The sequence below is a fragment of the Mustela nivalis genome (assembly GCF_964662115.1).
Source record: "Mustela nivalis genome assembly, chromosome: 3".
NCBI classification, from domain to species: Eukaryota; Metazoa; Chordata; class Mammalia; order Carnivora; family Mustelidae; genus Mustela; species Mustela nivalis.
Genome location: NC_139022.1, coordinates 130,851,715 through 130,877,666, shown reverse-complemented (window position 1 = coordinate 130,877,666; position 25,952 = coordinate 130,851,715). Strand labels below are relative to the sequence as shown.

Below are 25,952 nucleotides of genomic sequence, written 5' to 3'. Positions count from 1 at the left end.
AAGCTGTCACTGGAGAAATGAGTCAGCTCACTGTGGGTTGTCACCATTTACCAAGTAGGTAGGGGTACAGGGTTCTAGAACCAGCTCCCTTACCCAAGGTCACAGGAAAGTCTTGACATTGTCACTGACTCTTAAAATTACTGAAGCCATACATTCCCTCAGGGAGTATCAGTGTGTATATTTTCACCACTTTCTGCCTCATTTCCTTGTTGTCACTCCTTCGCCTCCTCTCAGGAGAACCATTCCCGCTTCTTTGACAGTTCTGTCAGGCTTATTTCAGCCTCCACTTTCACCCAAGAGCTCATCTAGGCATTTGATTTGGCTATGATTTTTATCTTCCATATTCTGCGCTGTCTCTTGATAAGCCTTTTACTTAGAGGAAACCAAGAGACAGCTTTTGTGGCTTAGGGCCTGCCTCATAAGAGGAAATGCCATGTCAGGATTCAGCTATATCCCATTGGGCCCAAACACCAGGGATCTTGAGGTGAAAATAAATGGCATTCCTGGCTCCCCTCAGAGTAAATGGACCACTCCACAGTGAGTATCTCCAAAGACAAGTTACACATGATGTGTCCATTGGGTTATTGTGATACAGTGATGCTTAGAGGCATAGAATCTCTTGTCCTAAACATTCTTGTCTGAGCACAAGCAGTCTGGACTCTTCTCTTTGCCTGCAATCTAAGCAAACAAGAGGAGATTCTAAGTCAGGGACATGTTGACACGTTCTGGCTGAGTGATGGTGCCAGATCTGCTGCAAGTAGAAATCAAGAAACCCAATTGAGTACTCCCCAGATAGGGAAGGTGTCGAATGTGGCAGCCAGTGCAAAGGACAGCAGAGAGGCTAACTTGGCAGATGATCCTGTCTTAGGGACTAGGAGGCTGCACTAGTCTCGAGCGTCCAGCTTGACTCTAAACAGCATCAGGGAAACTCAGTGTGACTGTGTATCTGTTTATGAGCAGGACTTGTTCAGTGAATAAATGCCTTCTTTCCTGTGTGATGTTGTACTAACTTTCTGTGAGAACCACCTCCAGGGTTTCCTCTTCTGATTCATTCATCCCTTTGCCATAGTGTTATTAACTGAGAGCTCAATTCTCAAACCATCAGCGGCCTTCCCTATGGCACAAGAACCAGAGACCTGTGGCCTGGCTCACAGGATCCCTCCAGGACATGCCCTTCCACCTGCCTTTGAGTCCACTGGACACGCTGCTCACCCTTGCCTGCCCTTCTGTATGCATTTATTCAAACCATGTTTGCCTGCACTGTCCGTTCCTCGGTCTCAAGTGTCTACAGTCCTGTCGGCCCTTGGGTGGTGATTCAGATGCGCACTCTTAGGCGGGAATCTGCCGGGTCTCCCTCCTCCCTGCCCCCTGGGAAGGAGTCCTCTTACTAGCTCTCCTGGCACACTGTATCTCCGCTTACCTCTGAACCTTCGGCTTCCACGTGCACGGCTGTCTTCCCCTCGCATCTCAGCTGCTTCTCGTGCCACCACACACAGCAAGATGCCACACATGTGAACTTGGGACTGTGGGTCAAATTCAGGTCTGGTAATCTGTGGTCTTCTGATGGCAGAGACTTTCCCACTCTGTGTCTCTAGTAGGTGTCTCAGGCACTTGGCGTCCCTTGTGTCCTTGAGCAAGCGGAACTGCCTGTGCTCTCATCACAAGATAATAGAGTAAAACTGTTGCGGAATGTTAAAAAGGCTGAGAAGGAAGGAAGACGACTAATAGCTCCATGTGTAGGTTGACCCCACAGAGAAGCAGAACCATGATTGGAATAGAAGGATGAGAGACTGATTGGGGACGTCCCTACAGCGGGGATGGGCGGAGAACTGTCAGGTGCTTGCAGAGGAGAGAGGAAGCCCATAGGAAAAGTCTCACAGCAGTGCAGTGCTAAGAAAGTTCCAGCAGAGACCGTGAGGACCCACAGTCACCTGTCAGAGTTCCTGGTCTGCCCCTACGGTGCTCGGTCATGGACAGGTACGCGCCGCCTGCAGTGGGAGAAGCACGTTTTCCTGAGTGCCTCTCCACAGAATCAGTTCAGCTCAAAGGGCCAGGCTCGTGGTGGTGGGCCGGGTCTGCAGCCAGTTAGGCAGAGGGAAAAACCTGCTGAAGGCCCTCAGTGTCCCTCTCCATCTGCAGCTTGAATGCTTGGCCCCTTACCATCTGTGACACGCGGTGGCACGCCAGCGCCCGGTACCTCCTGGTCGGTACCTCTGAGCACTGACGCGTGTGGTCTGTCCTGAGACGCCTTCCTCTCAGCCCCTGCACAGGCCGCTGAGCTCTCCTGCCTGGGGCACGCCCATCCTTGTGTCTGTGTGTCCTGGCCAGACTGAAAGCGTCCCAAAAGCCAAGAACCAGCTTTACTCTGTAGCTCCCATCGCACCACAGGGTCGATACTCTACAGTGGCTGCTCCGTGGTCACCGCGCCGCAAAATGGCCTTGCGGTGGCCCTCCATCCAGGAGCGCCCCGGCCTCTGCCAGTCCCAGCAGCTTGGGCGATGGGGTGCTATTGCTCCCGGGCAGCATGATGTGAAGACGTTTTGAGATTCAGTCTCACGTCACTCACTCCGAAGAGCCAAGGCTTGTGCCAGTGGTGACATTTCATTTGGCTTCTTGAACTGCTTGCTCCCTTCCCGGTTCTCCTTCCTCAACCCCGGGACAGACTGCCAATGCTCTGGGTCCCTCCCACTTGCCCGAGGACGCCCCCTCCTTTTTGTGCTTGTTGTGTCCCCTACCTGTGCATCTGTCCACTCGAGACCGTGCCCTGGCCGGCACCTGTCTGCAGGGATGGGCTGTGCCGGCGAGTCTCGGTAAACAGGCACGCCCGGCACATGTGTTCAGGTTAGGGTTGGGAAGCCTGCCTGCAGAATGCTCAGCCTGGGTTCTGGGAGCTTCCTCAGAATATGGAGAGCTTCTGGGGACTAAATCTTAGACTGAGACCAAAAATTCTTTCCGTGAATTAGAAAAGGCCTTGACATTTAAAGGCAATGTGTCTGTAAGTTCTTTACCTGGGCTTTACTTCAAGGTGGAGGCCTCAGAGGGATAAAGTTGATACACGTGGGAGGGCAGGAAGGAACCTATAGCTCCGATGATTAGGATTTCTTTCCCTTTGACCCCCATTCTCCTCTCCATTGGAAACAGACCTGCAAGAAAAATTATAACAGTTTAGACAGGGTCATAACTGTGTATTATTCTATCCCAGTCAACATTTTCCAGAACACTCTTAGTTTCAAATATTGCCGCATAAGTCCCTGTAAACTCTCAAAAGTCCTGAAAACTCCAGCTCGAGGCATACAAACTCCTTGGCGGTCAGTTTGGCCATCATTCATCCCAGGGTTTGTGTCCTTGGTTCTCTAGCCAGACTGGACAGGAAGCTGTGCTTTCCCAGAGGGAGCCAGCAGGGCTCCCTCACAATCATCTCTGAGATCACAGGCATGGCGGCGGGGACGGGCGGGGGGGGCGGTACTGAAGTGATGACATTGCCAAGGGGACTGAAAGTTTCATAGTTTTAAAAGCAGCAGTTGCTTTAACTGCAGAGAGATGCTTTTTATACTTTATAATCAGATAATAAGGCAGGATCATTTGGGGTCTTCTGTTTATTTCCCATATTTATCTGAATTTTCCCTTTTACATTGCAGGTAAACTAAAAGATCTTGGGAACTTGGTTCTTCGACCTTTTGGACTCTCCACAGAAAATTTCCAGATCAAACAGGATTCCTCTACTGGTTCCTACTCCATCAATTTTGTTCAAAATCCAAATAATAATAGATAACAATGTTAACAGTAGCTTGTAAAGCTGGCTTAGAGATTGTGTGCTGCTTACTATTTAGCAAGGGGGAAGGCCCTGCCAGTATTTAACTTTTAAAAGCGTTTTATCTCAAAAATAGGCTATCTCCTAGGGCCCAGTGCTCCCTTTTCCCTCTTGTTTTATAATCAGGGTGAAATGCACTTCTGATGTCATAAGCCTGATTTGATTCCCATTTTAAGGTGGTGTCTGTGCAGCTGTTGCCCTTGGTTCTGGCTGTTCTCGGCTTTGTCTGGGATGAAGCCTGCTTGTCAAAGCTGACTTCCCTGAGCTATAACACGCGAGCCCAGCCAGAGAATCTCCTGTCCCAAGCAGACCTGCGGGTTGGAGACTACCCAGATGTGATTTCCTGGGGTTCCTGCCTGCTGTCCCCTCTCCCTGATTACTCACATTGCTCAGGCTGCCGGGCGTGGGCTCCGGCAGCTCCTGGTTTCCTCTGTGGTAAATAAACGCTTTCTGTGACAGTCTGAGCTGGCTTGTGAATTTTGTCCCCATAACGACAGCTAAAGCAGAAGGCTTCTCTGGCTTCGAGAGCGGTGTTGCTGAGTGTTACTGGAGCCCACAAATCTCTCCAAAGTCTTGGTTGCCACCTCAAAGATGATCTTGAAGAAGTGACCATTCTACAGCATACTAGAATGCAGAAGAAACTCCATCTCACAGACTGTCTTGGGCCTCTTCAGGTTTGTCAGATCATTATGAAGTGAGTGTTTTTGCCCAAGAATCAGTCTTAACGGTGTCAACCTAAAATAGTTTCCTTCAGGTAGTGTGCTATGTAAATTCCAGAACAAACCATCATTGTTTAGGCTACATGAACCCCGAGGTTTCAAAGGTAGGTTGAGGTTTTTTCCTAGTCATCGATGATTGCTGGTGAGAAACTTCCCATTGCTCTGGTTTGAATGTCAAAGGCAGTGACGTGCAGATTTCATCTTAGAAAGGAAGTGCGCGTCTCATTGTGCGAGGAACGCTGCAGTGGCCTCCTCTGAGCGTGAAGCTTGCAGTGCTGCTTTGATCTGTGCCTTAAAGCCCCTTCGCAAGTGTCCGCAGTAGCAGAACAACATGCGGTCCTAACTGTGATACCCTGAGCCTGTCCGGATTGTGAAAATGAAATTCTTCATGGAGTTAACAAGGGGTAAGGGAGAGGGAGAAAGAGCGTGGTTACTTTTGCTTTGCTATCTTTGTGGTAAGTCTGGCATCTAATAATCAAAAAGAGTGTGCGTGTGAAATCACAGAAGTTGCCAGAGCCTCAGCAGTGAAGGCCTTCCGTGTGTCAGGCAGTGCCAGGATGGCAGCTCCCAGCTCTTCCTCCACACCCCCCACCCCCCGCCCTGGGGACCCCTTCACACTCAAGAAAGTCTGAACAGTGTTTTGGTTTATGTGGATTACATCCATTGATGTCAACCAGATGAGAAAATAAAACTGAGATTCTCTTAAATATTTAAGTAATTCCTTTAAAAATAACAAATACATTTCCTGTTAGTATAAATAATATTTTTAGAAAAATACCTCCAAAAACAAAAACTTTCAGTAAGAGGAATGACATTATTCTACGTTTTTGCAAATCCTTTTCACATGTGGGCTTATAGAATATAGCAAGATTCTCAGATCTTTCTGCACTCAGGTTGTTATGGTATCACGTCCCAGAGTCTGGAAGGTCCTACACTACCCATACCCGTGACAGCGGGACAGTGAGAAAAGCAGATGCCCCCTTAGTATTGTCGCAAAAAAAGCTTTGACCCTGTGGAGACCTGAAAGGGTCTCAGGAACTTCTGAGAAGTCTCAGCCCACTTGTTTGTTTTTCTTAATATCAGCTCTACACCCAATGTGGGGCTTGAACTCTTGACCTCAAGATCAAGAGTCACGTGCTCTACTGACTGAGCCAGACGCAGTCCTCAGACCACATCTTGAGAGCTACTTTGTCAGATTATGACTTTTAAGTGTAATGGCTGAAACTTGGCAAAGGCAGGGGCTGAGATCCCTGAGCACCTCTCTGACCCTCCAGGGAGTGGGGAGATAGACGTGTTTGCCTACCTACAGCCTGCCCTAAGACACTACCCTTGCTGCAGGCTCCAGAGGTTTTGCTTCTCAGGCCTTCCCCTTCTTCCTCTCCCTTCTCCTCCACCACGACCTCCATCACTACCACACAGAAATCTCACTATGGGCCAACTAATGCATCTGGAAAGGAAAGGAAGGGAATCTAACTAGATGTGAATTTTCTTAATTTTATTAATTGTGAATTTCTTAATTCTCTTAAGCCAAAGAATGTTGTTTTGTTGTTGTTGTTTGTTGGTTTGTTTGTTTGTTTTTAAGTCAACCACAGTTCTCTACTTGCAAATCTGGGAGAAAAAAATAGATACAAACCTTTTGAAATTGTTTGACAATAGAATGGATGTAATAGAAAAGTTTAATATTGTGTATGTTCTTACTCCAACAATATTGCAGTGGATCAAAATAATTTTGGATCACCTTCTAGAATTTCCTTGAAGACTATAAGACACACTTTATTTAATTACTATGATCTACTATTCCCTGTCTGCCTCCCTGAGCTCCTAGAAGGTAAGGGCCATCTTTATGTTCTTAGCACCAACACCTACCCCTCTACCAGAAACCTAGTAAATTGGTATTAAAGGAATTCTACAAGGAGTGTTCTTAGTGTGAAAAACCATCACTATCCAGAAGTCTCCAGATTTCTGTACACTGTGATCAGTCCCTGGTTTTTAAAATGTCTCCTTTGTTAACAATTATCTGTTATCTCAAGGTAAGTAGAAACTAGGCATCTTCCTCAAAATTTCAAGACCCAGCAAGTGATTCAAATGTCAGCTTAGAAGGTTTATGTGCTATTTTTTCACCTTCCAAAGAATGTGGTGGGAGGCAGTGCAAGCTGGGCTTCACCTAGTCAAGACCAGGAGATTGATCTAGGCTTCCCTGTGTATTGCCCAGAATGGCCACAACACCCTGCAGTTTAGGGTCCCAGTTGTGTCTACAATAGTGTTTTTGTTTGGGTAGGTGTGAAGTCCTGGCTAATTTAGAGGGCTCTGCTAGGATTTCTTAATAGTGAATCCAGTACTTTGTAAACATGAAATTTAAAAAGACACTTTGCAAAGAAAATAACTTTAAACCAATCGAGCCCATCATGTGCCACCATGTAGAATTCCCTCAGGTATCAAGCACTCAACCTGGCTCTTAAGCCTACATCTCCTTGTCTTTAAATTTTCATTTTTACATCTTAGATATCTGCAAGGATTTGTATATGTCCAGGACTTCCAGGAATCCCCAGCTTGTCCTCTCCTTTCAGCCTCTGCACCTTTTCCCAGATCACATTTCCACTGAATCTTGTGTTTTCTCTGGAAAATTGCTGGAATCACTTCTGTGATCCTGCCTTTCACCTCATCCCTCCCTTATTTCTTACATCTGTCAGTGTGTACTACTCTGTGCTTGATACATACCCCTAAACCCTAGTAAAATCCTGGAGCAATTTTGGTGAGATGGGTCTGCTCCTTTTGTGTCTGCCTCCTCCGTGCCATGGTAGTAACAAGCCTAGTCCTTCTGTCACCTTCCTTTCCTTTAAAGGAAAGGTGTCTTAAGTACCCCTCTCTGACTTCCATTCACTGGAGCCTCCTGCAGAAGGTTCATCTGGGAACTGGGACTATTTCTGCAACAAAGTCCTACTCATCTGCTGCTTTTTCTATGGGGAGGACACTGTGGATTAGTTCCTTTCCCTCACATCACGGATCTGAATTATGGTTAAATTCTGTTCTTAAGATCCCCTTCTTTTTCCCAGAAGACTACTTACCATACAAGGTTTGCCTTCCATCACAAGCACTACCCCTGGGTTCTTCCCCTGTATCCTTTTGTTCCTTGTCCCACCCGCAGAATGCCATATCTTGATTACAAGTTGTTGTGCTTGTAGGGTAGAGACTATTACACCATGCCAACATGTGGAGGCTGGGGAGTGGCCGAGCGTACTAGCTAATGACCTGAACATCGTGGCATTGGGCCTACATTTGAGCTTCAGTAAAATGACAAGACCTCACACACTGGACCTTCAGAGTTACTCAGGTATAGTCAAAGGCATGAATGTTTGTTTAGTCTATGACAAAAGTCCTATTTCCTGCAACATTTTGTGTCCTTGAAGGTAGGGAACTGCTTTTGGAAGGATTTGGAAGGAACTGCTTTTGGAAGGAACTGCTTTTGCCTGGTGATTATTTCTGGTGCTCTGTGGGTCCCTGAGCTGGCCTCTAAGACTATTGCTGAATTACGTTTCACAAAGCTGTCATTCTGGAATTCAGACTGATTTAGGAAGACCAGACAAGGACATTCTGGAGGTATTTTACAGTCTGAATAGACTGCCGTGGGATGGGAAACTGGCAGCAGGTGTTAAATGCAAACCTGATCGGAAGATTGACTTGCAAGGGTTGTCTGTCTCATCCTAAGAGCTAACCAGACCAGCAAATCCTTCTTTTATGACTCCAGTTTAGCCAAAGTTGGAATGTCAAAGAGGAAGGCATTGATAGGAGACCAAGGACGAAGGGAACAGCTGTGCAAGTGAATGGCTGCTTTAATCTCCTTAAGAAAGATCTTTAAAGGGAAGGGTCCAGTAAACCCTCTTAAGACCAGAATGCCAATCTGAGAAACCCCCTAGGACAGAAAAATCAGTGACTTAAGCCTCTGTCCCTCTTACTCTGGTATCTGACTTCCTTAAGCTCACTCTTGGCCAGAAAGGCAGCACTGAGCTGTGGGAGCTCAGTGTTTTGGGTGCATCCTATAGGCCTGCAGCCAGGGGTCACTGTCAGCCTGGTTTTACCTTTGTTCTATGCTGCTATTGCTGGAATCACTTCTGTGATCCTGCCTTTCACCTCATCCCTCCCTTATTTCTTACATCTGTCAGTGTGTACTACTCTGTGCTTGATACATACCCCTAAACCCTAGTAAAATCCTGGAGCAATTTTGGTGAGATGGGTCTGCTCCTTTTGTGTCTGCCTCCTCCGTGCCATGGTAGTAACAAGCCTAGTCCTTCTGTCACCTTCCTTTCCTTTAAAGGAGGAAGTATATGCACAGCAAAGAAATCTGTGCCTTCAGGGAACTGTACCAAAAAGGGAGGCGGTAATTTCCTGTTGCTTCCTTCTATCTGTGAAGAGCTGCCTTGAATCCACACTAGACCAAGCCCGTTGACGCTCCTGATAATGAGAAATGGATTACTTGCCACCAGCCAGCCCGAGAGGGAGGGCTAAAATCACCCCCAGAGCCTCAGAACAGTTGCTTCAAACCCTTCAGGAGACGAGCAGAGAAACCAATAACATGAGTTTATGGAAACTCTGAGGATGGCCTCATATTTCAGAGCACTAAACATTTCAGTCTTCCTGGCTGCAGGCTGGTCATGGTGAAGCTAGGGGTGCATACATGAGGTTCATTGGTTCTACCAGTCTGCCTTTACAAATGTTTGGAATACTCTGTAATAAGAATATTGCCATCTTCTAATTTTCTAACCTCTGAGGCCTGCAAACTAGGAATCAGCTCCATCACGTAGGAGTTAAGTTCTACCAGCCAGAACTAGAAATATGACTCTACCTTCTTTTCCCTCTCACTCAAGGGGAAACTTTGGAAGCTCACATTTCCCTCTCAGCTAAAGCATGGCATGGCCTGCTCTCCCACTGCCAAAGAAGCCTATAGCTAACAATTTAGGGCCATGATTCAGTCCCAGCTCCTAGAGCTCTAGCTTGCTAATACAGAGCACCCAGGTGGGAATTCGGCCTCAAGCACTCCACCTAGACTCACTAGACGGCCACCTCCTACCGCCTGAGCATCCCAGGGCCCTCCAACTCCCCAAGCGTGGCAAGTCTGAAATCCACACACAGTCAAGTCTTCAAACAGACTAAAGACAGAAATCCTCAAGGAAGCCAGGAATGGGAACAGGGAATGGAGTGAAGTGGGGAGAACGGGTTATATTTTGAAAGAACGTAGGCTTTAGTGCACGGTCTCTGGTATTTGGTCTCAAGTCCACATTGTTTTATAGGGATAGTTTGACTACCCCAAATTAGAACGCGCCGTTTGCAACTGTACTTCATAACAGTCAGTGGGAGGAACGGTCAGGTAGTTTCCTGGGGCTGTGTGACACGGATTAGACCTTGCCATTGGCAGAGTTGGCATCAGAAACCAGGAGTTAGAGCTTCAGCTCCTGCTACAAAAGTGTTTCCAGCCTGCCTTGTTTTCCACAGGTGTTAAAGGAGCTCCATTTAAACCTGTGAAGGATCCCCTCCCTCCCTGTCTTCTGCAAGGCTGCTTTGTCTTACTGGAGCCCCTGGCTGTGCTTTTCTGGAACAGTGACACAGCAGGTACTCCTTTACTCAGGGTACTTCACACTGCTGAGCGTTCACCTTCTTTGGATCACAGGTCTGAGCTGTCCACTCAGGAGCCACAGCAATTGGGCACTGAGCTTATAGACAAAATTCAAACATTAAGATTAGACCATTTCACTTATGGTACAAAAATTCCATCTTCCCTGTCTTGGGCCAGGTGTCAGGAAGGTAACTGGTAGAACTTGGGTTAGAATCCACGTCTGTAGAAGCAGGTCATTTGTATAGAAACATCCTGCTCTTAATATCAGCAGCTCAACTTGGCTTCCTTTGTGTTAGGTTGCCTGGACAGATGTGCCTCACAAGGAAATCAGGGCTAATCCTAGAAGTATTCTTAAGTACAGTGACCTAGCCACGACGTTTGGCCAGCTCTTTCTTTCTCTGGCACAGTATTCCTGAAGTACATTCTTTCATTCCAGGATCATTACCTTATTGATATCAGCAAAGGAGTTGTATCAGCAAAGGAGTTGTTAGACCATGAAATCTCATTGTGATGTTCATCACTAGAGAAAGGTGTGCTTAAAGGTAACACAGTGTGCTCTATTCAAAGCACTGAGGGAAGAATCAGTCATTACTTGAAAGAGGAGAAATGAGTTATCGGGTATAAAAGGAAAACAGCTTACTTTTTTCTACAATCCAGAAAGGTACTGGTACACATTCCATACATGATTTCAGGGCAGGAATCCAAACTTAGATTTTCTTACATGAAGATAGCCCCAGAAAGATCCCAAGTTGTAGCCATGGGTCTCATCCCTCATTCCCTCTCCTGTTAGGTGTGTCTGTCATCATGGGACACACGCATGCAACACGATCAGGAGTGTATTGGGGCAGGGTGGGTGTCCTGTGGAGACCTTCTGGATAATGTGCACATCATCTACCTTGGTTCTCTCTAGTTCCATTTTCATTACTAGGAAGCCTGAGGGGGAAAAGGATACTAACAGAGCCAGATTCCAATGGCCTCCTTTTTTATACTCATTTTAGATAAACTGAAATAGGATAATGTTTGCGAGAATAAAGACTCCATGTATACTCTGGAGTAAGAGGCAGCCTTCGAAAGGCCTGCTTTACTCAAATGGGGGTGCAGGCCTAATAAAACTCTTCACCATTCCTCTACTCCTTGATCGTGGAGGGTCCCCTAAAAATCTTCCAAGGATTAAAGAAAAACAGGCTGTTCTCCAAAGGAAGCAATGTTACTTACAGCCACTCCCTAAAGAACTAGTGACTGAAACTTAATAGTTAAAAAATAATGAGCTCTAGAACCTAACTCCTAAAAAGTAAACAAGTTTTTAAATAACTAAATTTTAAAAAATCAAGACTTTATTGGATAAATGTTACACAACATTCTTTAACATTTAAGTCTTAGCATACTTTAGATGAGAAACAACTTTTGTCATTCAAGTCTACAAAATGAAATAGGCTTGTGAAGATTTGAAATACAGACAAAGGTAGCATGGAGCAAAGCTTAAATATTAAGCAACTAAAGCAATGAAAAAGTGAAACAGCAACATGGTATGTCTAGATCTTAAATACCACCAAATTTCATTTATTAAAAAACGAAAACATGGTTTATAACAAAACACCTTTGAGAATTTTGTCATGAGAAAAAATATTTAGATAACTTATAAGAATTGGGAGAGATCAGGTTTTGCCTTTGTATTTTTATTCTCGGTCATTTCCATCACTGCGCAAAGAATCCTAAAGCTTCATTATTGTACAGTCACCGTGGTGTGGAGTTACATGATTCTTGAAGTGAGCCTGAAAGGTACTGCTGGTGTTCGATCTCAGAAAGAACAAGATGGACTCCACCCTAAGCCCTAGGGCCGTGAAGAGGGGCCACAGAGCTACATGTAATCTTTAGAGCTCCCTGCTGCTCCAGTTCCTGAGCTGACGTTTTCAGATTTGATCAAATGTGTATAATGACTTCATGAAGATTTCCCAAAAGACTTAAGAATGTCCTCCAAACTTTAAATTACTTGCCGTGTAATTAGAATTTGTATTAAGCTCACTAGAAGACTGTCTTCCTTTTCTTTTTGAGTTGTAAAAACAAATCCTAGTCAGGTGTAGGAGATGTTCTCCAGCTCTCACTCAGAACCTTTTCTTAATCCTGAGTGTGGGTCAAACCTATACAGTAAGATTATGGAAAATTAACAGATAATTTGAGCCAAATGCTCAGTTATCTGTTATGTTGCTTCAAATGAATTTTGTATTTTATTTTTTGGCATTTCCCCCCCTTTTTTGTATTAAGTAGTCAATATGGTCTATCTTTCTGGTTTAAAAAATAAATCCGTATTGCCACTAAAAAACTTCAGTTTTATTAAAAGTACGGCACCATCAAATATAAAATGCCTTAAAAATGTAGTACTAATAGGTCCATCTGTTTTCCTCATGAAAGTTTTTCCATTCATTAAAAAGAAAAATTAAGGTTTTTCATAATATGTATTTTCCAAAGACAAGAAAAACATTATGGTCTCCAGTAATAAGAATTCATGTTCCATGCATGAAAGCTCTTTATGGATCTGTTCCTACTGCTTGTTCCCAGGGTCAAGTCCCACCTGACACCTGGGAGGGTATCTTGCAGTTGGAAGGAAGGGCTCTCCATGAGAGAGGTCCAGATCAAAATTCAGGAAAAAAGCCTTTCCACCACAGTAGAATTAAGAACTAGCTCTTAGAGTTCATATTTTCACTCTAAGGTCAACACTAGCCTATCCACTTTGAGTCAGAATTTAAAAGGTAAGAATGCAGTTATGAAAATGTGCACAAAATGTTAAATACTGGTGGCAAATAAATACATCTTAATATGTTCTAACAAGCAAACGTATATTCAAGATAATACAGCCCTGTTTTATTGAAGAAAGAAAAGATCCAAATTCTCTGCAGGGTGGGGCAGGGCACTTCACCATCCTTTTAGTAGGATGTTAGGAAATCTTTCCTGTTGTTTCCACTGGTACCCTGAAGGAGACCTTGGCCTCGCCTGGCAGCTATGACACTTGCTGTGTCCACAGGAGAGCCATCTTAGAAATACCTTTGCTCATATCTAAATGGATTAACAAAACCTTGGAGAAAGCACAAAATTTTAGTTTAAAAAATAATTCAGCATCTCTGTCATCATCCCATGCCTTTTAGGCCTGTCCAAACTGTACTGAAAAGAACTTCACATTCAGAAAAAGTTACGGTCAGTGATTCTTGATATGTAAGATTCAAGTGAGTTCTCTGCGTGTTTCGTATCACTTTTCTCCTCCTCTCATGCATAACTTATTGCAACAGTTTATTTTTTATAAAATATTCCCCTAATACCTTTTCTTCAGTTTCATATAGCAAAATTTGCAAGTGCCCCTTTATAGACTGTTGGTTTTAACCACTGCCTTAACATTAACTTCTTAGTGCAGCTTTAAAAATCTGAGTCTCCAATGTCATTCAGTCCTGATGCTCTGGTGTGGTGTCATTATGGGACCGGTCCATGAAACCAGCATCCTGCTAATGTCTTTGTGCTGAAATACAGTAAAGAAAAGGAAGAAAATGTAGTTAAGCACAAGTAAATAAGAGAAAAATGATGTCCTCGTTCTTTAAATCCAGCCCTATTTATGGGGTCACACTTGTTTCTTAAAATCAGCTAAACTTAACCAACATTTGAAAAGACAGTTTACTTCCACTCTAGACCAGCAGAAGCATTCATCTTATTTCCAAAGTACAACTGGCCAAATTCCACCATAAAACTGTTGTCACCTTCACAGAGTCAAGCTGCACTTGAGGTTTTTAAAAATCCTTGTTGATGAAGATTTGCCTAGTGAGGGTCTCCATGCTGCCCACCCCCTTCCGCCCCGGCACCCACATTCACCTCTGGAAGTCCGCGCCACTGCCAATGGCCGCTCTGAAGCGCCAGTGGCCTTCCAAGCACAGGCTGCCCACAGGCTGAAGCCGATTCACATACGAAACCAAGCCAGGCACGGATCAGCTGCTGACCGTACCATCTGCATATGTACAAAGAGCAAACGTGGGGGTGGAGGGTGCCTTCCCCAAGGTAGACACACCAGAAGGCATCCAGAGCACCATGTTGCTACTCGAAGATAACTTCTGTACACTAGACTGACCAATGTTGTCCCTTATTACACCAGCACACCAGATCAGGAACAGGGGCTCTCTTTACCATACCTCCAACATGAAGCGAGACTGAGCAAAACATTTATAGAGGACAAGGCTTAGAAAAATTGCTGCCAGACAGCATGACCGGAATTTCTGCCCAGCGTTATCGACTTCCCTTTAATACCAAGTGGTAAGAACCCCACTGCAATCCTCTATCATCCTTGGTTAATGCCTCTCGGTTCCAGTAAACTAAGTGCCAATAAGAGTTTAAATTCCAAAAGAAGTGATCGTAGAGAGAATGATGATTTTTTTTTGGTCAAGTGTATTTTTAAACCAAAGATCTGTGGCATGTTCAGTGGAGTAAAAACTGGCAAAATAAACACAGAATGCAGAAAAAGAAAAACCACCCCCATCCTTCCCAATATTTAACTTCCAAAGATTTCAAAAGTCTTTGCCATTCTTTGCTAGAACTCTTGATCTTCTATTAGCTTCCTGGGTTGCCTTCCTGACTTACTGGATCAAGGCCTATAAAACACAGTAACAGGGCATTCTGCCATGTTTTTCTCAGGCAATAGCTAGCTGTAAATACCCCACACATCAGAAAAGAAGGTGAATAATCTTTGCTTCTGAAGAAACAGAATGCTTAACACCTTTAAATTTGATATTAAACTAAGAAACGTTTACTTTTTAAAACTATTACTAAAATACTCTTTAGACCCACACAGAACTTTGGAAGTAAACTGAAAGGAAAAAAAAAAAAAAAGGTTAACAACCAAACAACCAATCCCATACATAATTCCATTTCTTTCTATTTATGACACAGTATTTGGCTTCAACCTTAGTGAGGCCTATTCAAGTGGACAAAAAAGCCCAGAGTTGAAGGAGGTCTTTCTATTCCTGCAAGAGGTACAGAGAACTAAAACACCATTCTCTCAAGAAATCATAAGGGTAGCTACCATCTCTAGAGTACAGTTCAGAGTCCAGAATCTCCCAGCCTCAATCTCTGATCCCAACTGTGCCGTTCTGACCCAGCTTGCAAATTACAGCTCCTGTGTAGTGTCAAGGCCCAATCGTGGCTCTTCGCTAGCTGCAAACACCACAGGGTTAAATAGCCTTAATTCAAGGAAGCAAAAAGAGATCATAAGTTCAAAAGCAGCACAGCAGAAATCCTTAAACCTTTCCATCAGTATCAGTATAAGAGCCCAAAATAAACTTTAAGGCACTATCCAAAGAGGTCTTGGTAAATGCACTTTATTAAAGAAAAAGATTACAGCCCCTCTGAGTTTTGACTTTTCTTATGTAAATGACAATGGTTTTAAGGTTAATTCACTAAGAAAATATATATATATATTCATATATGGATATATATATATATATATTCTTATATATACACACATTAAGAATGACTAAGAAGTAGATATAAAAGTGACAAAGAAAGACGGAGATAGTGAAAAGATAAAGAAATCCACTATTTGACTTCCCATGGAGACTCAGTTGCTATTTGACATAGTTCTACAATCTGATACCAAATTTCTAGCACCCTAGGAAAAACTGTCATTTCACAGAAGCTCACAGGAGGCTAGCTCTACTATTTTTTCTTTTTAGCACAATTGAAAGTTATTTTCACTCATTAAAACTGTCACCTACATGAGGTACACCCAGCTACCAAGGTCAATGAAAACTACAGAAAAAGAACTAATGAATTCTTTCAGGTCTAGCCTAATCTACTTCAGAATGATTAAGTGATGACATGATGCCCTCTTCACTTTGTGGCAGGGCTTAACACAGACAGACCTGCCCGTCTCACTGTTAACTTCAATGCTCCCAGTCTGAATCCACAGTGGTCTGTCAGACACTGTAAGGGAGCAGCAGGACTCGTCACTGTCTGATGTAATAGCTGCCATTTGTTGAGACCTATGGTAGAAAAAACCAAGTTAACAAAAGTAGAGCAGTCATTTGAGTTCTTTTAAATCCATTTACAAAAAAAAATTTTAAAAATAAGACCAAAATGCAATTGAAATTTCATGCTGAAGGTATTCCAGATAACTTGCTGACTTCACAGGAAGTGAAGCTTGGGTTACTAAAGAGAACAGACTTGAGGTGTGTGCACACACTAGCACTGGCCAGGAGAGGGCACTCTCTGGCACAAGTCAGTTCATCAGCAAAACACCTTGGGGGGTCCACACTAAGATGCTAACTCCCACATGATGTTCCAGCTAAAAAATTCCTTCTAGCCAACCACTGAGCTAGGGTTGAAGTGGTCCTGATCTTCTCAGTACATGGCGACGGCTGAAGTTGTCATCCTTGTCCATGTCAATCACTTCATCAATAAGCTCAAAGACCCTATTCTTGCAGAATGACCAGAAAATATCTGAATCCTTGTCTGCTTTGCAAATACTCAGGGCCTGACCTTCCTGTGTGAGACAGTACCTGCTTTTGCAATAAGCTTGACAAGATAAGCTTTTTCACTTTGGCTTTCAGAACAGAAACTTCAAATACAAAGAATAATTCAAATGAAGGATTGCTGTTTTAAGCCTTAATTTTAACAAATTTGTTTGTCGCCTTACTCCCTTATTTTAAGTAAAAACAATTCACATCAGGGTAGTCAACTCTGGGATCACTGATTTAGAGGATTTGTAGTCCTTATAATGAAATAATTATTTTTAGAATACTAAGGTACATCAAAAACAGTAACATATAATTTTAACTTTTTTAAAAGGCTTTTCTGACGTTGAGAAAGAAATCTCATACACGTGATCTATAAAAATAATTACTTCTGAATTTTAACTCAGAACAATTTTCTTAAATCAGATTTAATGAGGTTATTCACCCTTTTGTTCATGGGAAAACTTAAATATACCACGTAAGTATATCTTACATATTTAAATAGACTATTAACTGTAACCCAGCAGCAATCACAGAAGGAAAAAAAGTAATCTGAATGCATGAAACAATTTAACTTTGAACCTCTCCCTCCATAAGTAAAACTTGCTAGGTTTCAACGATCATTCTAAATCTCTTTGGGGGGACGGGGGGGGGGGGGGGGCCTGGGTGGCTCAATCGGTTAAGCAGCTGCCTTCAGCTCAGGCAATGATCCCAAAGTCCTGGAATCAAGTTCCACATCAGGCTCCCTGCTGAGCAGGGAGTCTGCTTCTCCCTCTGCCCAACTTGTGCTCACTTGCTCTCTCTCTCGCTCTTAAGTGAATAAAATCTTTTAAAACAAATAGATCTTTTAAAAAAGGAAGAAAGTCATGCTCTTAGAGCAAAGTTCAGCATTAAAAACTAAAGAGTTCAGATTATAAGATTACCGACATGTACCTGTTATCTTGCCAAACACTCTTTTAAGTTTTCCCTCAATACAATGTAGTATCATGCAACTTGTTCTCATTCTGGTTTTCTAGCCCTCATGCTATTTTTCTAACCACTTACTCTAATAAGGTTTCAATAGTTCTTCCCAGCCTACCAAGACGCCCCTCCCTGCTGGATTCCTTGATAAAAACTAAACTGGGGGTGGCAATAATATGCTTGTAATCAACAGCATCTAAAAATGAGCAATGGGTAAAGAGGACTACCTTATAGAAAATATGGCCACAATGCACAAAGATCAAGGCCTTAGAATGTGTATTTCCCTTCTAACATGTGAAAACAATCTACTCAATCATACCAGTAGCAATAAACAATAAAAAGGAATGTTCAACTTAATATCCATTTTTTTTGCCACTTGGCAAAACAACACTAAAAACACCAGGATCCCAAGGGAATACAGCATTTGTACCAATCAGCTCATTTATGCAACTTAAAGACTGACAGGCATAGCTGTGTGCTTCTGATCCCTTTGTAAAGCTCTCCTAAGAGGACCTCCACTCCACTGAGCACCACCAGTGCAGATACATCTCCTGCCTCTGAAAGGATGTGGGATGAGCCAGGCAGAATTCTGGGATGGCAACTCATCATTAGTATTTAACGGTCTAAACCAGTTACTCTTCCTCATTCATTCACAGGCAGACATCATTTCTCCTTTGTCAGGCCCTGTGCTTGGCATAAGGAAGAATAGAAACAGTAGAGGAATAGATTGGAGTTTATGCAATACATAAACAAATGAGGCAAGAGCTGAAATAGGAGGTGACTATAGTTCTCCCTTCACTATAATCCCCATGACCTCCACAAATGCCAGAGAAAGTTAATGCATTCTTCTAGATATTTATGAACAATCTTACTACAATTATTATAATCTCAGATAAGAATACATTATAACACTTTTCATTCATAAGGAGTATATGCTGCACAAAGATAAAAGCTACCAGGATGAAATTCCTATGCCACACACAGAAAGTGGTGGTTGTGGCAACAGTAGCAAGTTATTTCTCTAGGTCTTATGCTAGGCATATACTGCTTTAAATATTTAAGTTCTCACAATTACCTTACAAGCTACTATTATTTTCCCCATATCACAGAGGAGGACATTGAAGTAACCCAAGATCACACAGCTAGCTTGTAAGACACAGATCCAAAACTTCCCTTGAATCTAGGAAGAAATCTGGTTCAAGACCCTGTCCTGTACTTTCAACCATGTACCTAAAAAGTGAGAAAGAATGATTCTTTGCTCAAGGCGCCTGGCTGGCTCAGTTGATGGAGCATGTGACTCTTGATCTCAGGGCTGTGCGTTTTGAGCCCCACATTGGGTGTAGATTGCTTAAAAACAAAATCTTAAAAAAAAAAAAAAAGATTCTTTGTTCAATAAAAGCCTAGTTTGGAGTACTTGCTGGTCACTGGCAAGTTATATACTCCTAAGTATCCATTTCTGCATTTTACACTCAACAAGAGAACCTTGACATTCCTCCAAAAACATTCTCCCAGGCAAGCAAAAAACTTTGTTTTACTAGGGAAAAATTATATTCCTTCTAGGCTCTTTCAGTAGCTTTTTTTTTTTTTTTTTTTTTAAAGAATTGGGGTGCCTGGGTGGCTCAATAAGCCCTCAGCTCAGGTCATGATCCCAGGGTCCTGGGATCTAGTCCCGAGTCGGGCTCTCTGCTCAGCGGGGAGCCTGCTTTCCCCTCTCTCTCTGCCTGCCTCTCTGCCTACTTGTGATCTCTGTCAAATAAATAAATAAATAAATCTTTAAAAAAAAAAACACAAGAATGTATTTGACACGGGCGCCTGGATGGCTCAGAGGGTTAAGCCTCTGCCTTTGGCTCAGGTCTTGATCTCGGGGTCTTGGTATCGAGTCCTGCATCAGGCTCTCTGCTCAGCAGGGAAGCCTGCTTCCTCCTCTCTCTCTGCCTGACTCTCTGCCTACTTGTGATCTCTGTCAAATAAATAAATAAAATCTTTAAAAAATATATATATATATATTTGACACAGGGAGAGAGTACAAACGGGGGGGGGGGGGGTAGGGGGAGCAGTAGATGGTGGCCGAGAACTGAGCAGGCTGCCTGAGGCAGGGCTCAATTCCAGGACCCTGAGATTATGACCTGAGCCAAGGCAGACACAACTGACTGAGCCATCTAGGCACCCTCTTTTTCAGAAAATAACTTTTAAGTGAACCTTTGCTGGAGAGAACTAATGAGGGACACTGCAAGTTAAAGTTATCTTACACATTTCTTTTTAAAATGCTTTGCTAAAATTTGACACACATTATAAGTTTGTAGTTTAAATGAAAAGGGGAAAAGTGTGATAGTAACAGCTTTAGCTGTGGCATATGTGGTTTTCCTTCTAGATAAAGGCCCTAGGGTAGAAAAAATTGAGCTTTAAATCATAATTTCTGATTAAGACTTAGATTTCTAAGTCAATAGTAAGAAGCTGTTACATTTTTATGATATAGGGAAGATTCCATATTTAAAATATGGCTGTGTTTTCATTTTTAATGAGGCCTTACAGAACTATCAGGAATTTGAAGAACATTTTAATTCACATTTAAACCAAGTTTTAAGGGGCGCCTGGGTAGCTCAGTCAGCTAAACTTCTGCCTTCAGCTCAGGTCATGATCTCAGGTTCCTGGGATGGAGTCCCACATTGGTCTCCCTGCTCAAGGGGAAGCCTGTTCCTCCCTCTGCCTGCCACTCCCCTGCTTGTGCTCTGACAAATAAACACATAAATCTTTTTAAAAAATAAATAAATAAACCAAGTTAAGACCAGGTATTTTTTAACTTATCTTTTTCAACATCTAAGTTTTAAGAAACTGCTGCACAAATAAAAGTGTCCAAAAGGAGAAGACCCATAAGTTAGACAACAAGGTATTATAAGCCATCTCATTTGTTCAGTGGAAAAATGAGAATCTGACTCAGAAACTCAGCATTCTGATAAGTCCTTATAATTTTTGAGTCTATGTTTCTTTTCCTATACACCTCCCACAACCAAACTTTATTTGTGCTAGAATATATCTACAAGAAAATTCAGGTTAAGCAATTACTTTTTTTCCCCAGAGATTAGATGCATTAAAATTTAACATGATCCATCCCAAGATGGACTTAAAGACATGATATAAAAATAACTTAAGGTATGTGCCTGGGTGGCACAGTCAGTCAAGCTTCTGACTTGGTTTCAGCTCAGGTTGTAATCTCAGGCTCATGAGATCAAGCCCCAAGTTGGGCTCTGTGCTCAGCATGGAGTCTGCTTGAGATTCTCTTTTCTCTCCCTCTGCCCTTCACACTCGTACTCTAAGTTTTAAAATAAAAGAAAAGAAAATAAAATTTAGGGATGCCTGGGTGCCTCAGTCAGTCAGGCGTTGGCCTTTGGTTCAGGTCATGGTTTCAGGTCCTGGGCTCAAGCTCTGAGTCAGCTTCTCTCTCTGTGTAATCTCTCAAATAAATAAAATCTTTTTTAAAAAAACCAATTTAGCATTTCCTACCAGAGTGTCATCTAAAGATAATCTTAGAATTTTATGTCAAGGAATATTTGTTTTCTATTAACTATACTGACATTAAAAGTGAAAAAAGTGAGAAACAATACACAAATTTGAAAATACGGCAAAAAGTATGATGGTGTGTAGGTAAGTTCTGGAAGCTAATTCATTCCATTACTAAAGTAATTTAAGTGGTTTCCGTGTTCATAAAGCTGCCCAAAACAATTGTTTTTGTTACTGGGAGGGGATGGTTTTAACTTAAAATCCACTCATAAGAGACTTTAATTGGCAAATATAATCACACTAACTCACCTAAAAATTTTACCAAGAGGCAGTTGAAGCAGTTACAGTTCTTAAAAATGGGGTGCCATGGGGCACCTGGGTGGCTCAGTCTGTTAAGTGTCTGCCTTCAATTCAGGAGGTCATGATTTCAGGGTCTTGGGATCAAGGCCCACATTGAGCTCCCTGCTCAGCAGGGACTCTGCTTCTCCCTCTCCCTCTGCCTGTCATTCTGCCTATTACTGCCCTCTCTGCGAAGTAAATAAAAAATCTTTAAAAAAAAAAAAAAAAAAGAAAGAAAGAAAAAGAAAAGAAAGAAAGAAAATGGGGTGCCATTAGCATTGCATAGGACTGCAAGCTGATTATGAAGGAATCCTGGAAGCCAGGCAGCCCAGGTGCATGTTCCAATCACAGTGCTTCACCAAGAAAAACACTCCTGTGACTTCACTTCCAAATACCTTCTAGAACAATATCAGTCCAAATTTATTTTTTTAATTTTTTTAAAATATTTTATTTATTTATTTGACAGAGATCACAAGTAGGCAGAAACTCAGGCAGAGAGAGAGAGGAAGGGAAGCAGGCTCCCCGCTGAGCAGAAGAGCCCGATGCTGGGCTCAATCCCAGGACCCTGGGATCATGACCTGAGCCAAAGGCAGAGGCTTAACCCACTGAGCCACCCAGGCACCCCATCAGCCCAAATTTAAAAGATTTCTATCAAAAGCCAAATTACAGACAGAAGGATGATGACAGGTGCATAACATGTCAATGTACTTAATGACACAGAACAGTACACTTTGTAAAAAAAAGGTTGAAATAGTTAAATTGTATATTAGGTGCTCTTAACACTTTTTAAAATACAAAAAAAATTAGTGTTCTATTAATATGACAGGAAGAAATTTCCACCTAAAGTCACAAGGAAAGGAAAAAAAAAATCCTTGAGTCTATAAATATTAAGTCTCTTGAGCAAAGATTAAACAAAGAGTTGAGCTGTCTCTCTGATCTTAGTGTCAACTATCCATGGTAGAGCCACCACAACATCCTAGCAAACTGAAAATACAGAAAGTATCTATACCACTAGGACTTTAAACTTTCTATTCCTTTATTCAAAACAGCACAAGAGCATATTAATTGCTAAAGCTTTTTTTTTTTTTTTACGATTTTTATTTATTTGACAGGGAGAGAGCACAGGCAGGCAGAGGAAGAGAAGATCAGCAGCCTCCCCACTGAGCAGGGAGCCCAACATGGGGCCTGATCCCAGGACCCGGAATCCTGACCTGAGCTGAAGGCAGACGCTTAAACCAACTGAGCCATCCAGGCACCCCTAAAGCTTTCAGTTTTAATTCTACATAGTCTGTGCAGTGAAGGCATACTGTGAGTATATGCAAACTGTAGATACAGAATATGAAGAGCCTATTAACTCAGAACCAAGTAACAGTAACTGATTCAGCTTCACTGTTTTTTCTCCTGGCCATTGGCATGGCACCAGCCTCTTCTTTTCTGAACTGCCTATATCAGGCATTTCAATGAGAGATGGTCTTAACAGCCACTGTGCTAATACAGTGTCAAGGCAAACGCTAAATATGCCCCAATAAGGTCTTCAATCTCTCTGGCAAATTCCCTATTGGAGGCCTTCATTGGGCCCAAATCAAAACAATATCCTGAATCAAAACATCTGATCAACTTTTCTAGACTGTCAGTCCCTTCTCTGCTAGGAGTTCTAAACAAAAATAAACTGATAACACAGAAAAATTCACAATTTACAAGGAAAAAACCTAATTTTAGATCCAAATTATAGATTTAAGGTACAGGCATACCTTGTTTTACTGTGCTTCACTTTACTATGCTTCGCAGATATTGCCCCCCCCTTTTTTAAAAAAAAACAAATTGAAGGTTCAAAACTTCAGTGGCGGAAGTAACTGCAGATGTGGTGGAAACAGCGAGAGAACTAGAATGGGAAGTGGAGCCCGGAGATGGGACTGAATTGCTGCACTCTCATGAGAAAACTTTTAATAGAGGAGGAGCGGCTTCTTACGGATGAGCAAAGAAAGTATTTCTTGAGATGGAATCTACTCCTGATGAAGATGCTGTGAAGATTGTTGAAACAATTTAGATTTAGAAAGTTATATCACCTTAGTTGATAAAAAGCAACGGCAGAGTTTGAGAGGACTGACACCAGTTTTGAAAGAAGTTCCTCTGTGGGTAAATGCCATCTAACAACACTGCATGCCAAAGAAACAAACTGTTCATGAAAGGCAGAGTCAATCGATGCCAGCAAACTTCACCACCATCTTATTTTAAGAAACTGCACAGCCACCCCAAACCTCAGCAAAAACTACCCGGATCCATCAGCAGCCATCAACATCAAGACAAGACTCTCCATACCAGGAAAAGATTACCACCCACTGAAAGCTCAGATGGTTAGGATTTTTTAGCAGTAAAGTTTTTTTTTTTTTTTTAAAATAAGGTATATATGTCATTTTTTAGACCCAATGCTACTGCACAGAGACTGCAATATAACTTTTACATGCACTGGGAAACCAAAACATTCAGGACTCCCTTTACTGTGGTGGTCTGGAACCAAACCCACTTGATCTCAGGTATGCCTGTATTTCCAATACCTAATTCAATTCTAGATAAAGGAATCCTGTATGTAGGTGAAGGAATGCAAATGTGTATCTTTCCTTCAACATAACCAATAAAAAATACAACCTGCTCAAAACAAAGGTGCAAGTCAGTATTTTGTATTAAACACTCAGAGGCACTAAGATACACATTTTAGTGCACTTTCATACTGCCTGAAGTCTGTCTTCATATCTATATTCTTGTCTATTCTACTTAGTACTAATTTCAAATTACTGTTTATAGAATTTCCCATCAAAACCACATTGGATATATCAAGTCATGCAAACGGGCTCCAGACTATGAATTTTACACTCTCCACCTCACTGACCTCTTTTATGTCTAGTTCCACATCTAAAATGAGTCAAAGATATCCCTTTCAAATGAACAGTCAGCATTCTATTCAAAAGATTCTGGGAAACTAAGAGAAAAATACTGATGCTTTAAATTTCTGAGCAATTCTAGAAATAAAGACCACTTTGGCTGTTACAGCTCTTATTTTCACTTGGTTTCTCCCCTTGCTAATCTTTTTTTTTTTCCTTTTAGATCACTGGATATTTGGCCTAAGCCTAGTTTTCCTCTACAAAAGGATAAAAACATATTTGGTTATCGCCAAAGAATAAATGCCTCCTTTCACAATAGCTACAACTAGCCAATTCAACTCTATCTCCTCCATCTGCAATAAATACTGGATAAATTTAGCTGCTTAAGAAATTTCTATTTGGCATTATATAGAGAAGTTCGATCACTATGTAGTATATCTGAAATTAGTATCATGTGTCAACTATACTCAAAATTTTTTTAATTTCCATTTTAATAAAACACTAATATGTGGCTATTGGATTAGTGTTTAGAATATGTATATTTTAAGATTAAGAAATTCTTTGAAATTTTTCCTTACTGAAACATCAGATGAAATATGCCAGACAGTTTAAAATGGAGGGATCATTTGGCTCATTTAATTAGAGATCATGCACATTTATGATTATGCTTCAAACTTTCCCTTAGTGATATGGACTATATAAAATTGAATGTTATTTTTGTATTCAACAATCATGACTTGATCCCCATGCCCAACCCCACCCCAACCAGGGCTTCCAAAACAAATGAAATTTGGTTTATGCCACCAGAGCACATTTGCCAAAGCACTTATTAGCGATATCCACTGTCAAACCCACTATGTTAAGATAAAACTCACCTGGATCGTTACATGAAGCCTTGGAGTTACATTATTTTAAGTGACTTTTTGCTCCGCCTTGCTTAAATCTTTCTAAACCTTAGATTCAAACTCAGAAATATCTGAACAAGTTCATTATTCTGAAAAAATACTCAATCTTTTAAGATACTTCCTTAAAACCCCTCAGTCACACCATGAACATCTTTCAACCTGTTATAATCAAAAGAATTTTTAAAATAGTATAGTTGTTTCTGTTTGCAGGAAAGAATATGTTCTACTCAAGTGACATTGTTTTTTTCAATTGTGTGTTTAGTTATAATCAAAAAGCATTGACTGAGTTCCCCAGAAGAAATTCTACTTGCTTTTGCAGAAATCAGTACATAAATCATAAAAGCCTGTTAACTTTAAGTGGACAGAGTATGGGATTTAATCTCCATTAATCTGTTCATTTTCCATTTGTAACTAAGACATTTCAAATTGGATTACTTAGAATTACAACAGAAAGTTGCTCTCTTTAAAATTTTCAAGTTTCCAAAGTGTCAAACTGATATTCTATCAAAATTCAAAAGGTAAACACAAAAAAATATGAAAACAACTTGAAAAATCTTGGGATAAACTTGCCTCCACGGGCAATCAGATATATTTTTCACTAACAATAAAAAGCTAAAAATGGAAAATAAGTCAAATCTGAGGGACCGATGGACCATGTAGAAAAACAGTGATAGAAGTTACTAGCCCCAAAAGCAAGGATACCTGAGGCAGACCAGGCAAGAGACTGGTTTTAACTACCCAAATATAAAAA

General features: G+C 41.8%; 2 protein-coding genes and 1 long non-coding RNA gene across 15 annotated transcripts in view; 2 read left to right on the top strand and 1 right to left on the bottom strand.

Annotated features, from left to right (window-relative positions):
• The window catches only part of TTC1 (tetratricopeptide repeat domain 1), a 44,195-nt gene extending 39,923 nt beyond the window's left edge, over positions 1 to 4,272 (top strand). For all 4 annotated transcript variants that reach the window (XM_082725864.1, XM_082725863.1, XM_082725865.1 and 1 more), the window contains exon 8: positions 3,639 to 4,272. In XM_082725864.1, the coding sequence (XP_082581990.1) occupies positions 3,639 to 3,772 (134 nt within the window). In that variant the 3' untranslated portion in view covers positions 3,773 to 4,272. The remainder of the gene's footprint in view (positions 1 to 3,638) is intronic.
• Positions 1 to 25,952, bottom strand: part of PWWP2A (PWWP domain containing 2A) — a 50,374-nt gene that overhangs the window by 1,351 nt on the left and 23,071 nt on the right. For 4 of the 10 annotated variants that reach the window (XR_014310364.1, XR_014310365.1, XM_082725861.1 and 1 more), the window contains 2 exons: positions 16,030 to 16,149; positions 11,451 to 13,643 (listed from right to left, as the gene is read on the bottom strand). Coding sequence is in view for 5 of the 10 variants with exons in the window: in XM_082725861.1 (XP_082581987.1) it covers positions 13,630 to 13,643; positions 16,030 to 16,149 (134 nt within the window). In the remaining 5 variants the exon portion in view is untranslated. Of the gene's footprint in view, positions 1 to 1,420; positions 3,144 to 11,450; positions 13,644 to 15,191; positions 15,349 to 16,029; positions 16,150 to 25,952 lie in introns of those variants that run through there. The other 6 variants (XM_082725858.1, XM_082725862.1, XM_082725855.1 and 3 more) reach the window with 4 other exon arrangements.
• LOC309862228 lies at positions 19,670 to 25,812 on the top strand. The gene is made up of 2 exons (XR_014310366.1): positions 19,670 to 23,951; positions 24,520 to 25,812. It is a non-coding gene; the product is annotated as an uncharacterized lncRNA (long non-coding RNA).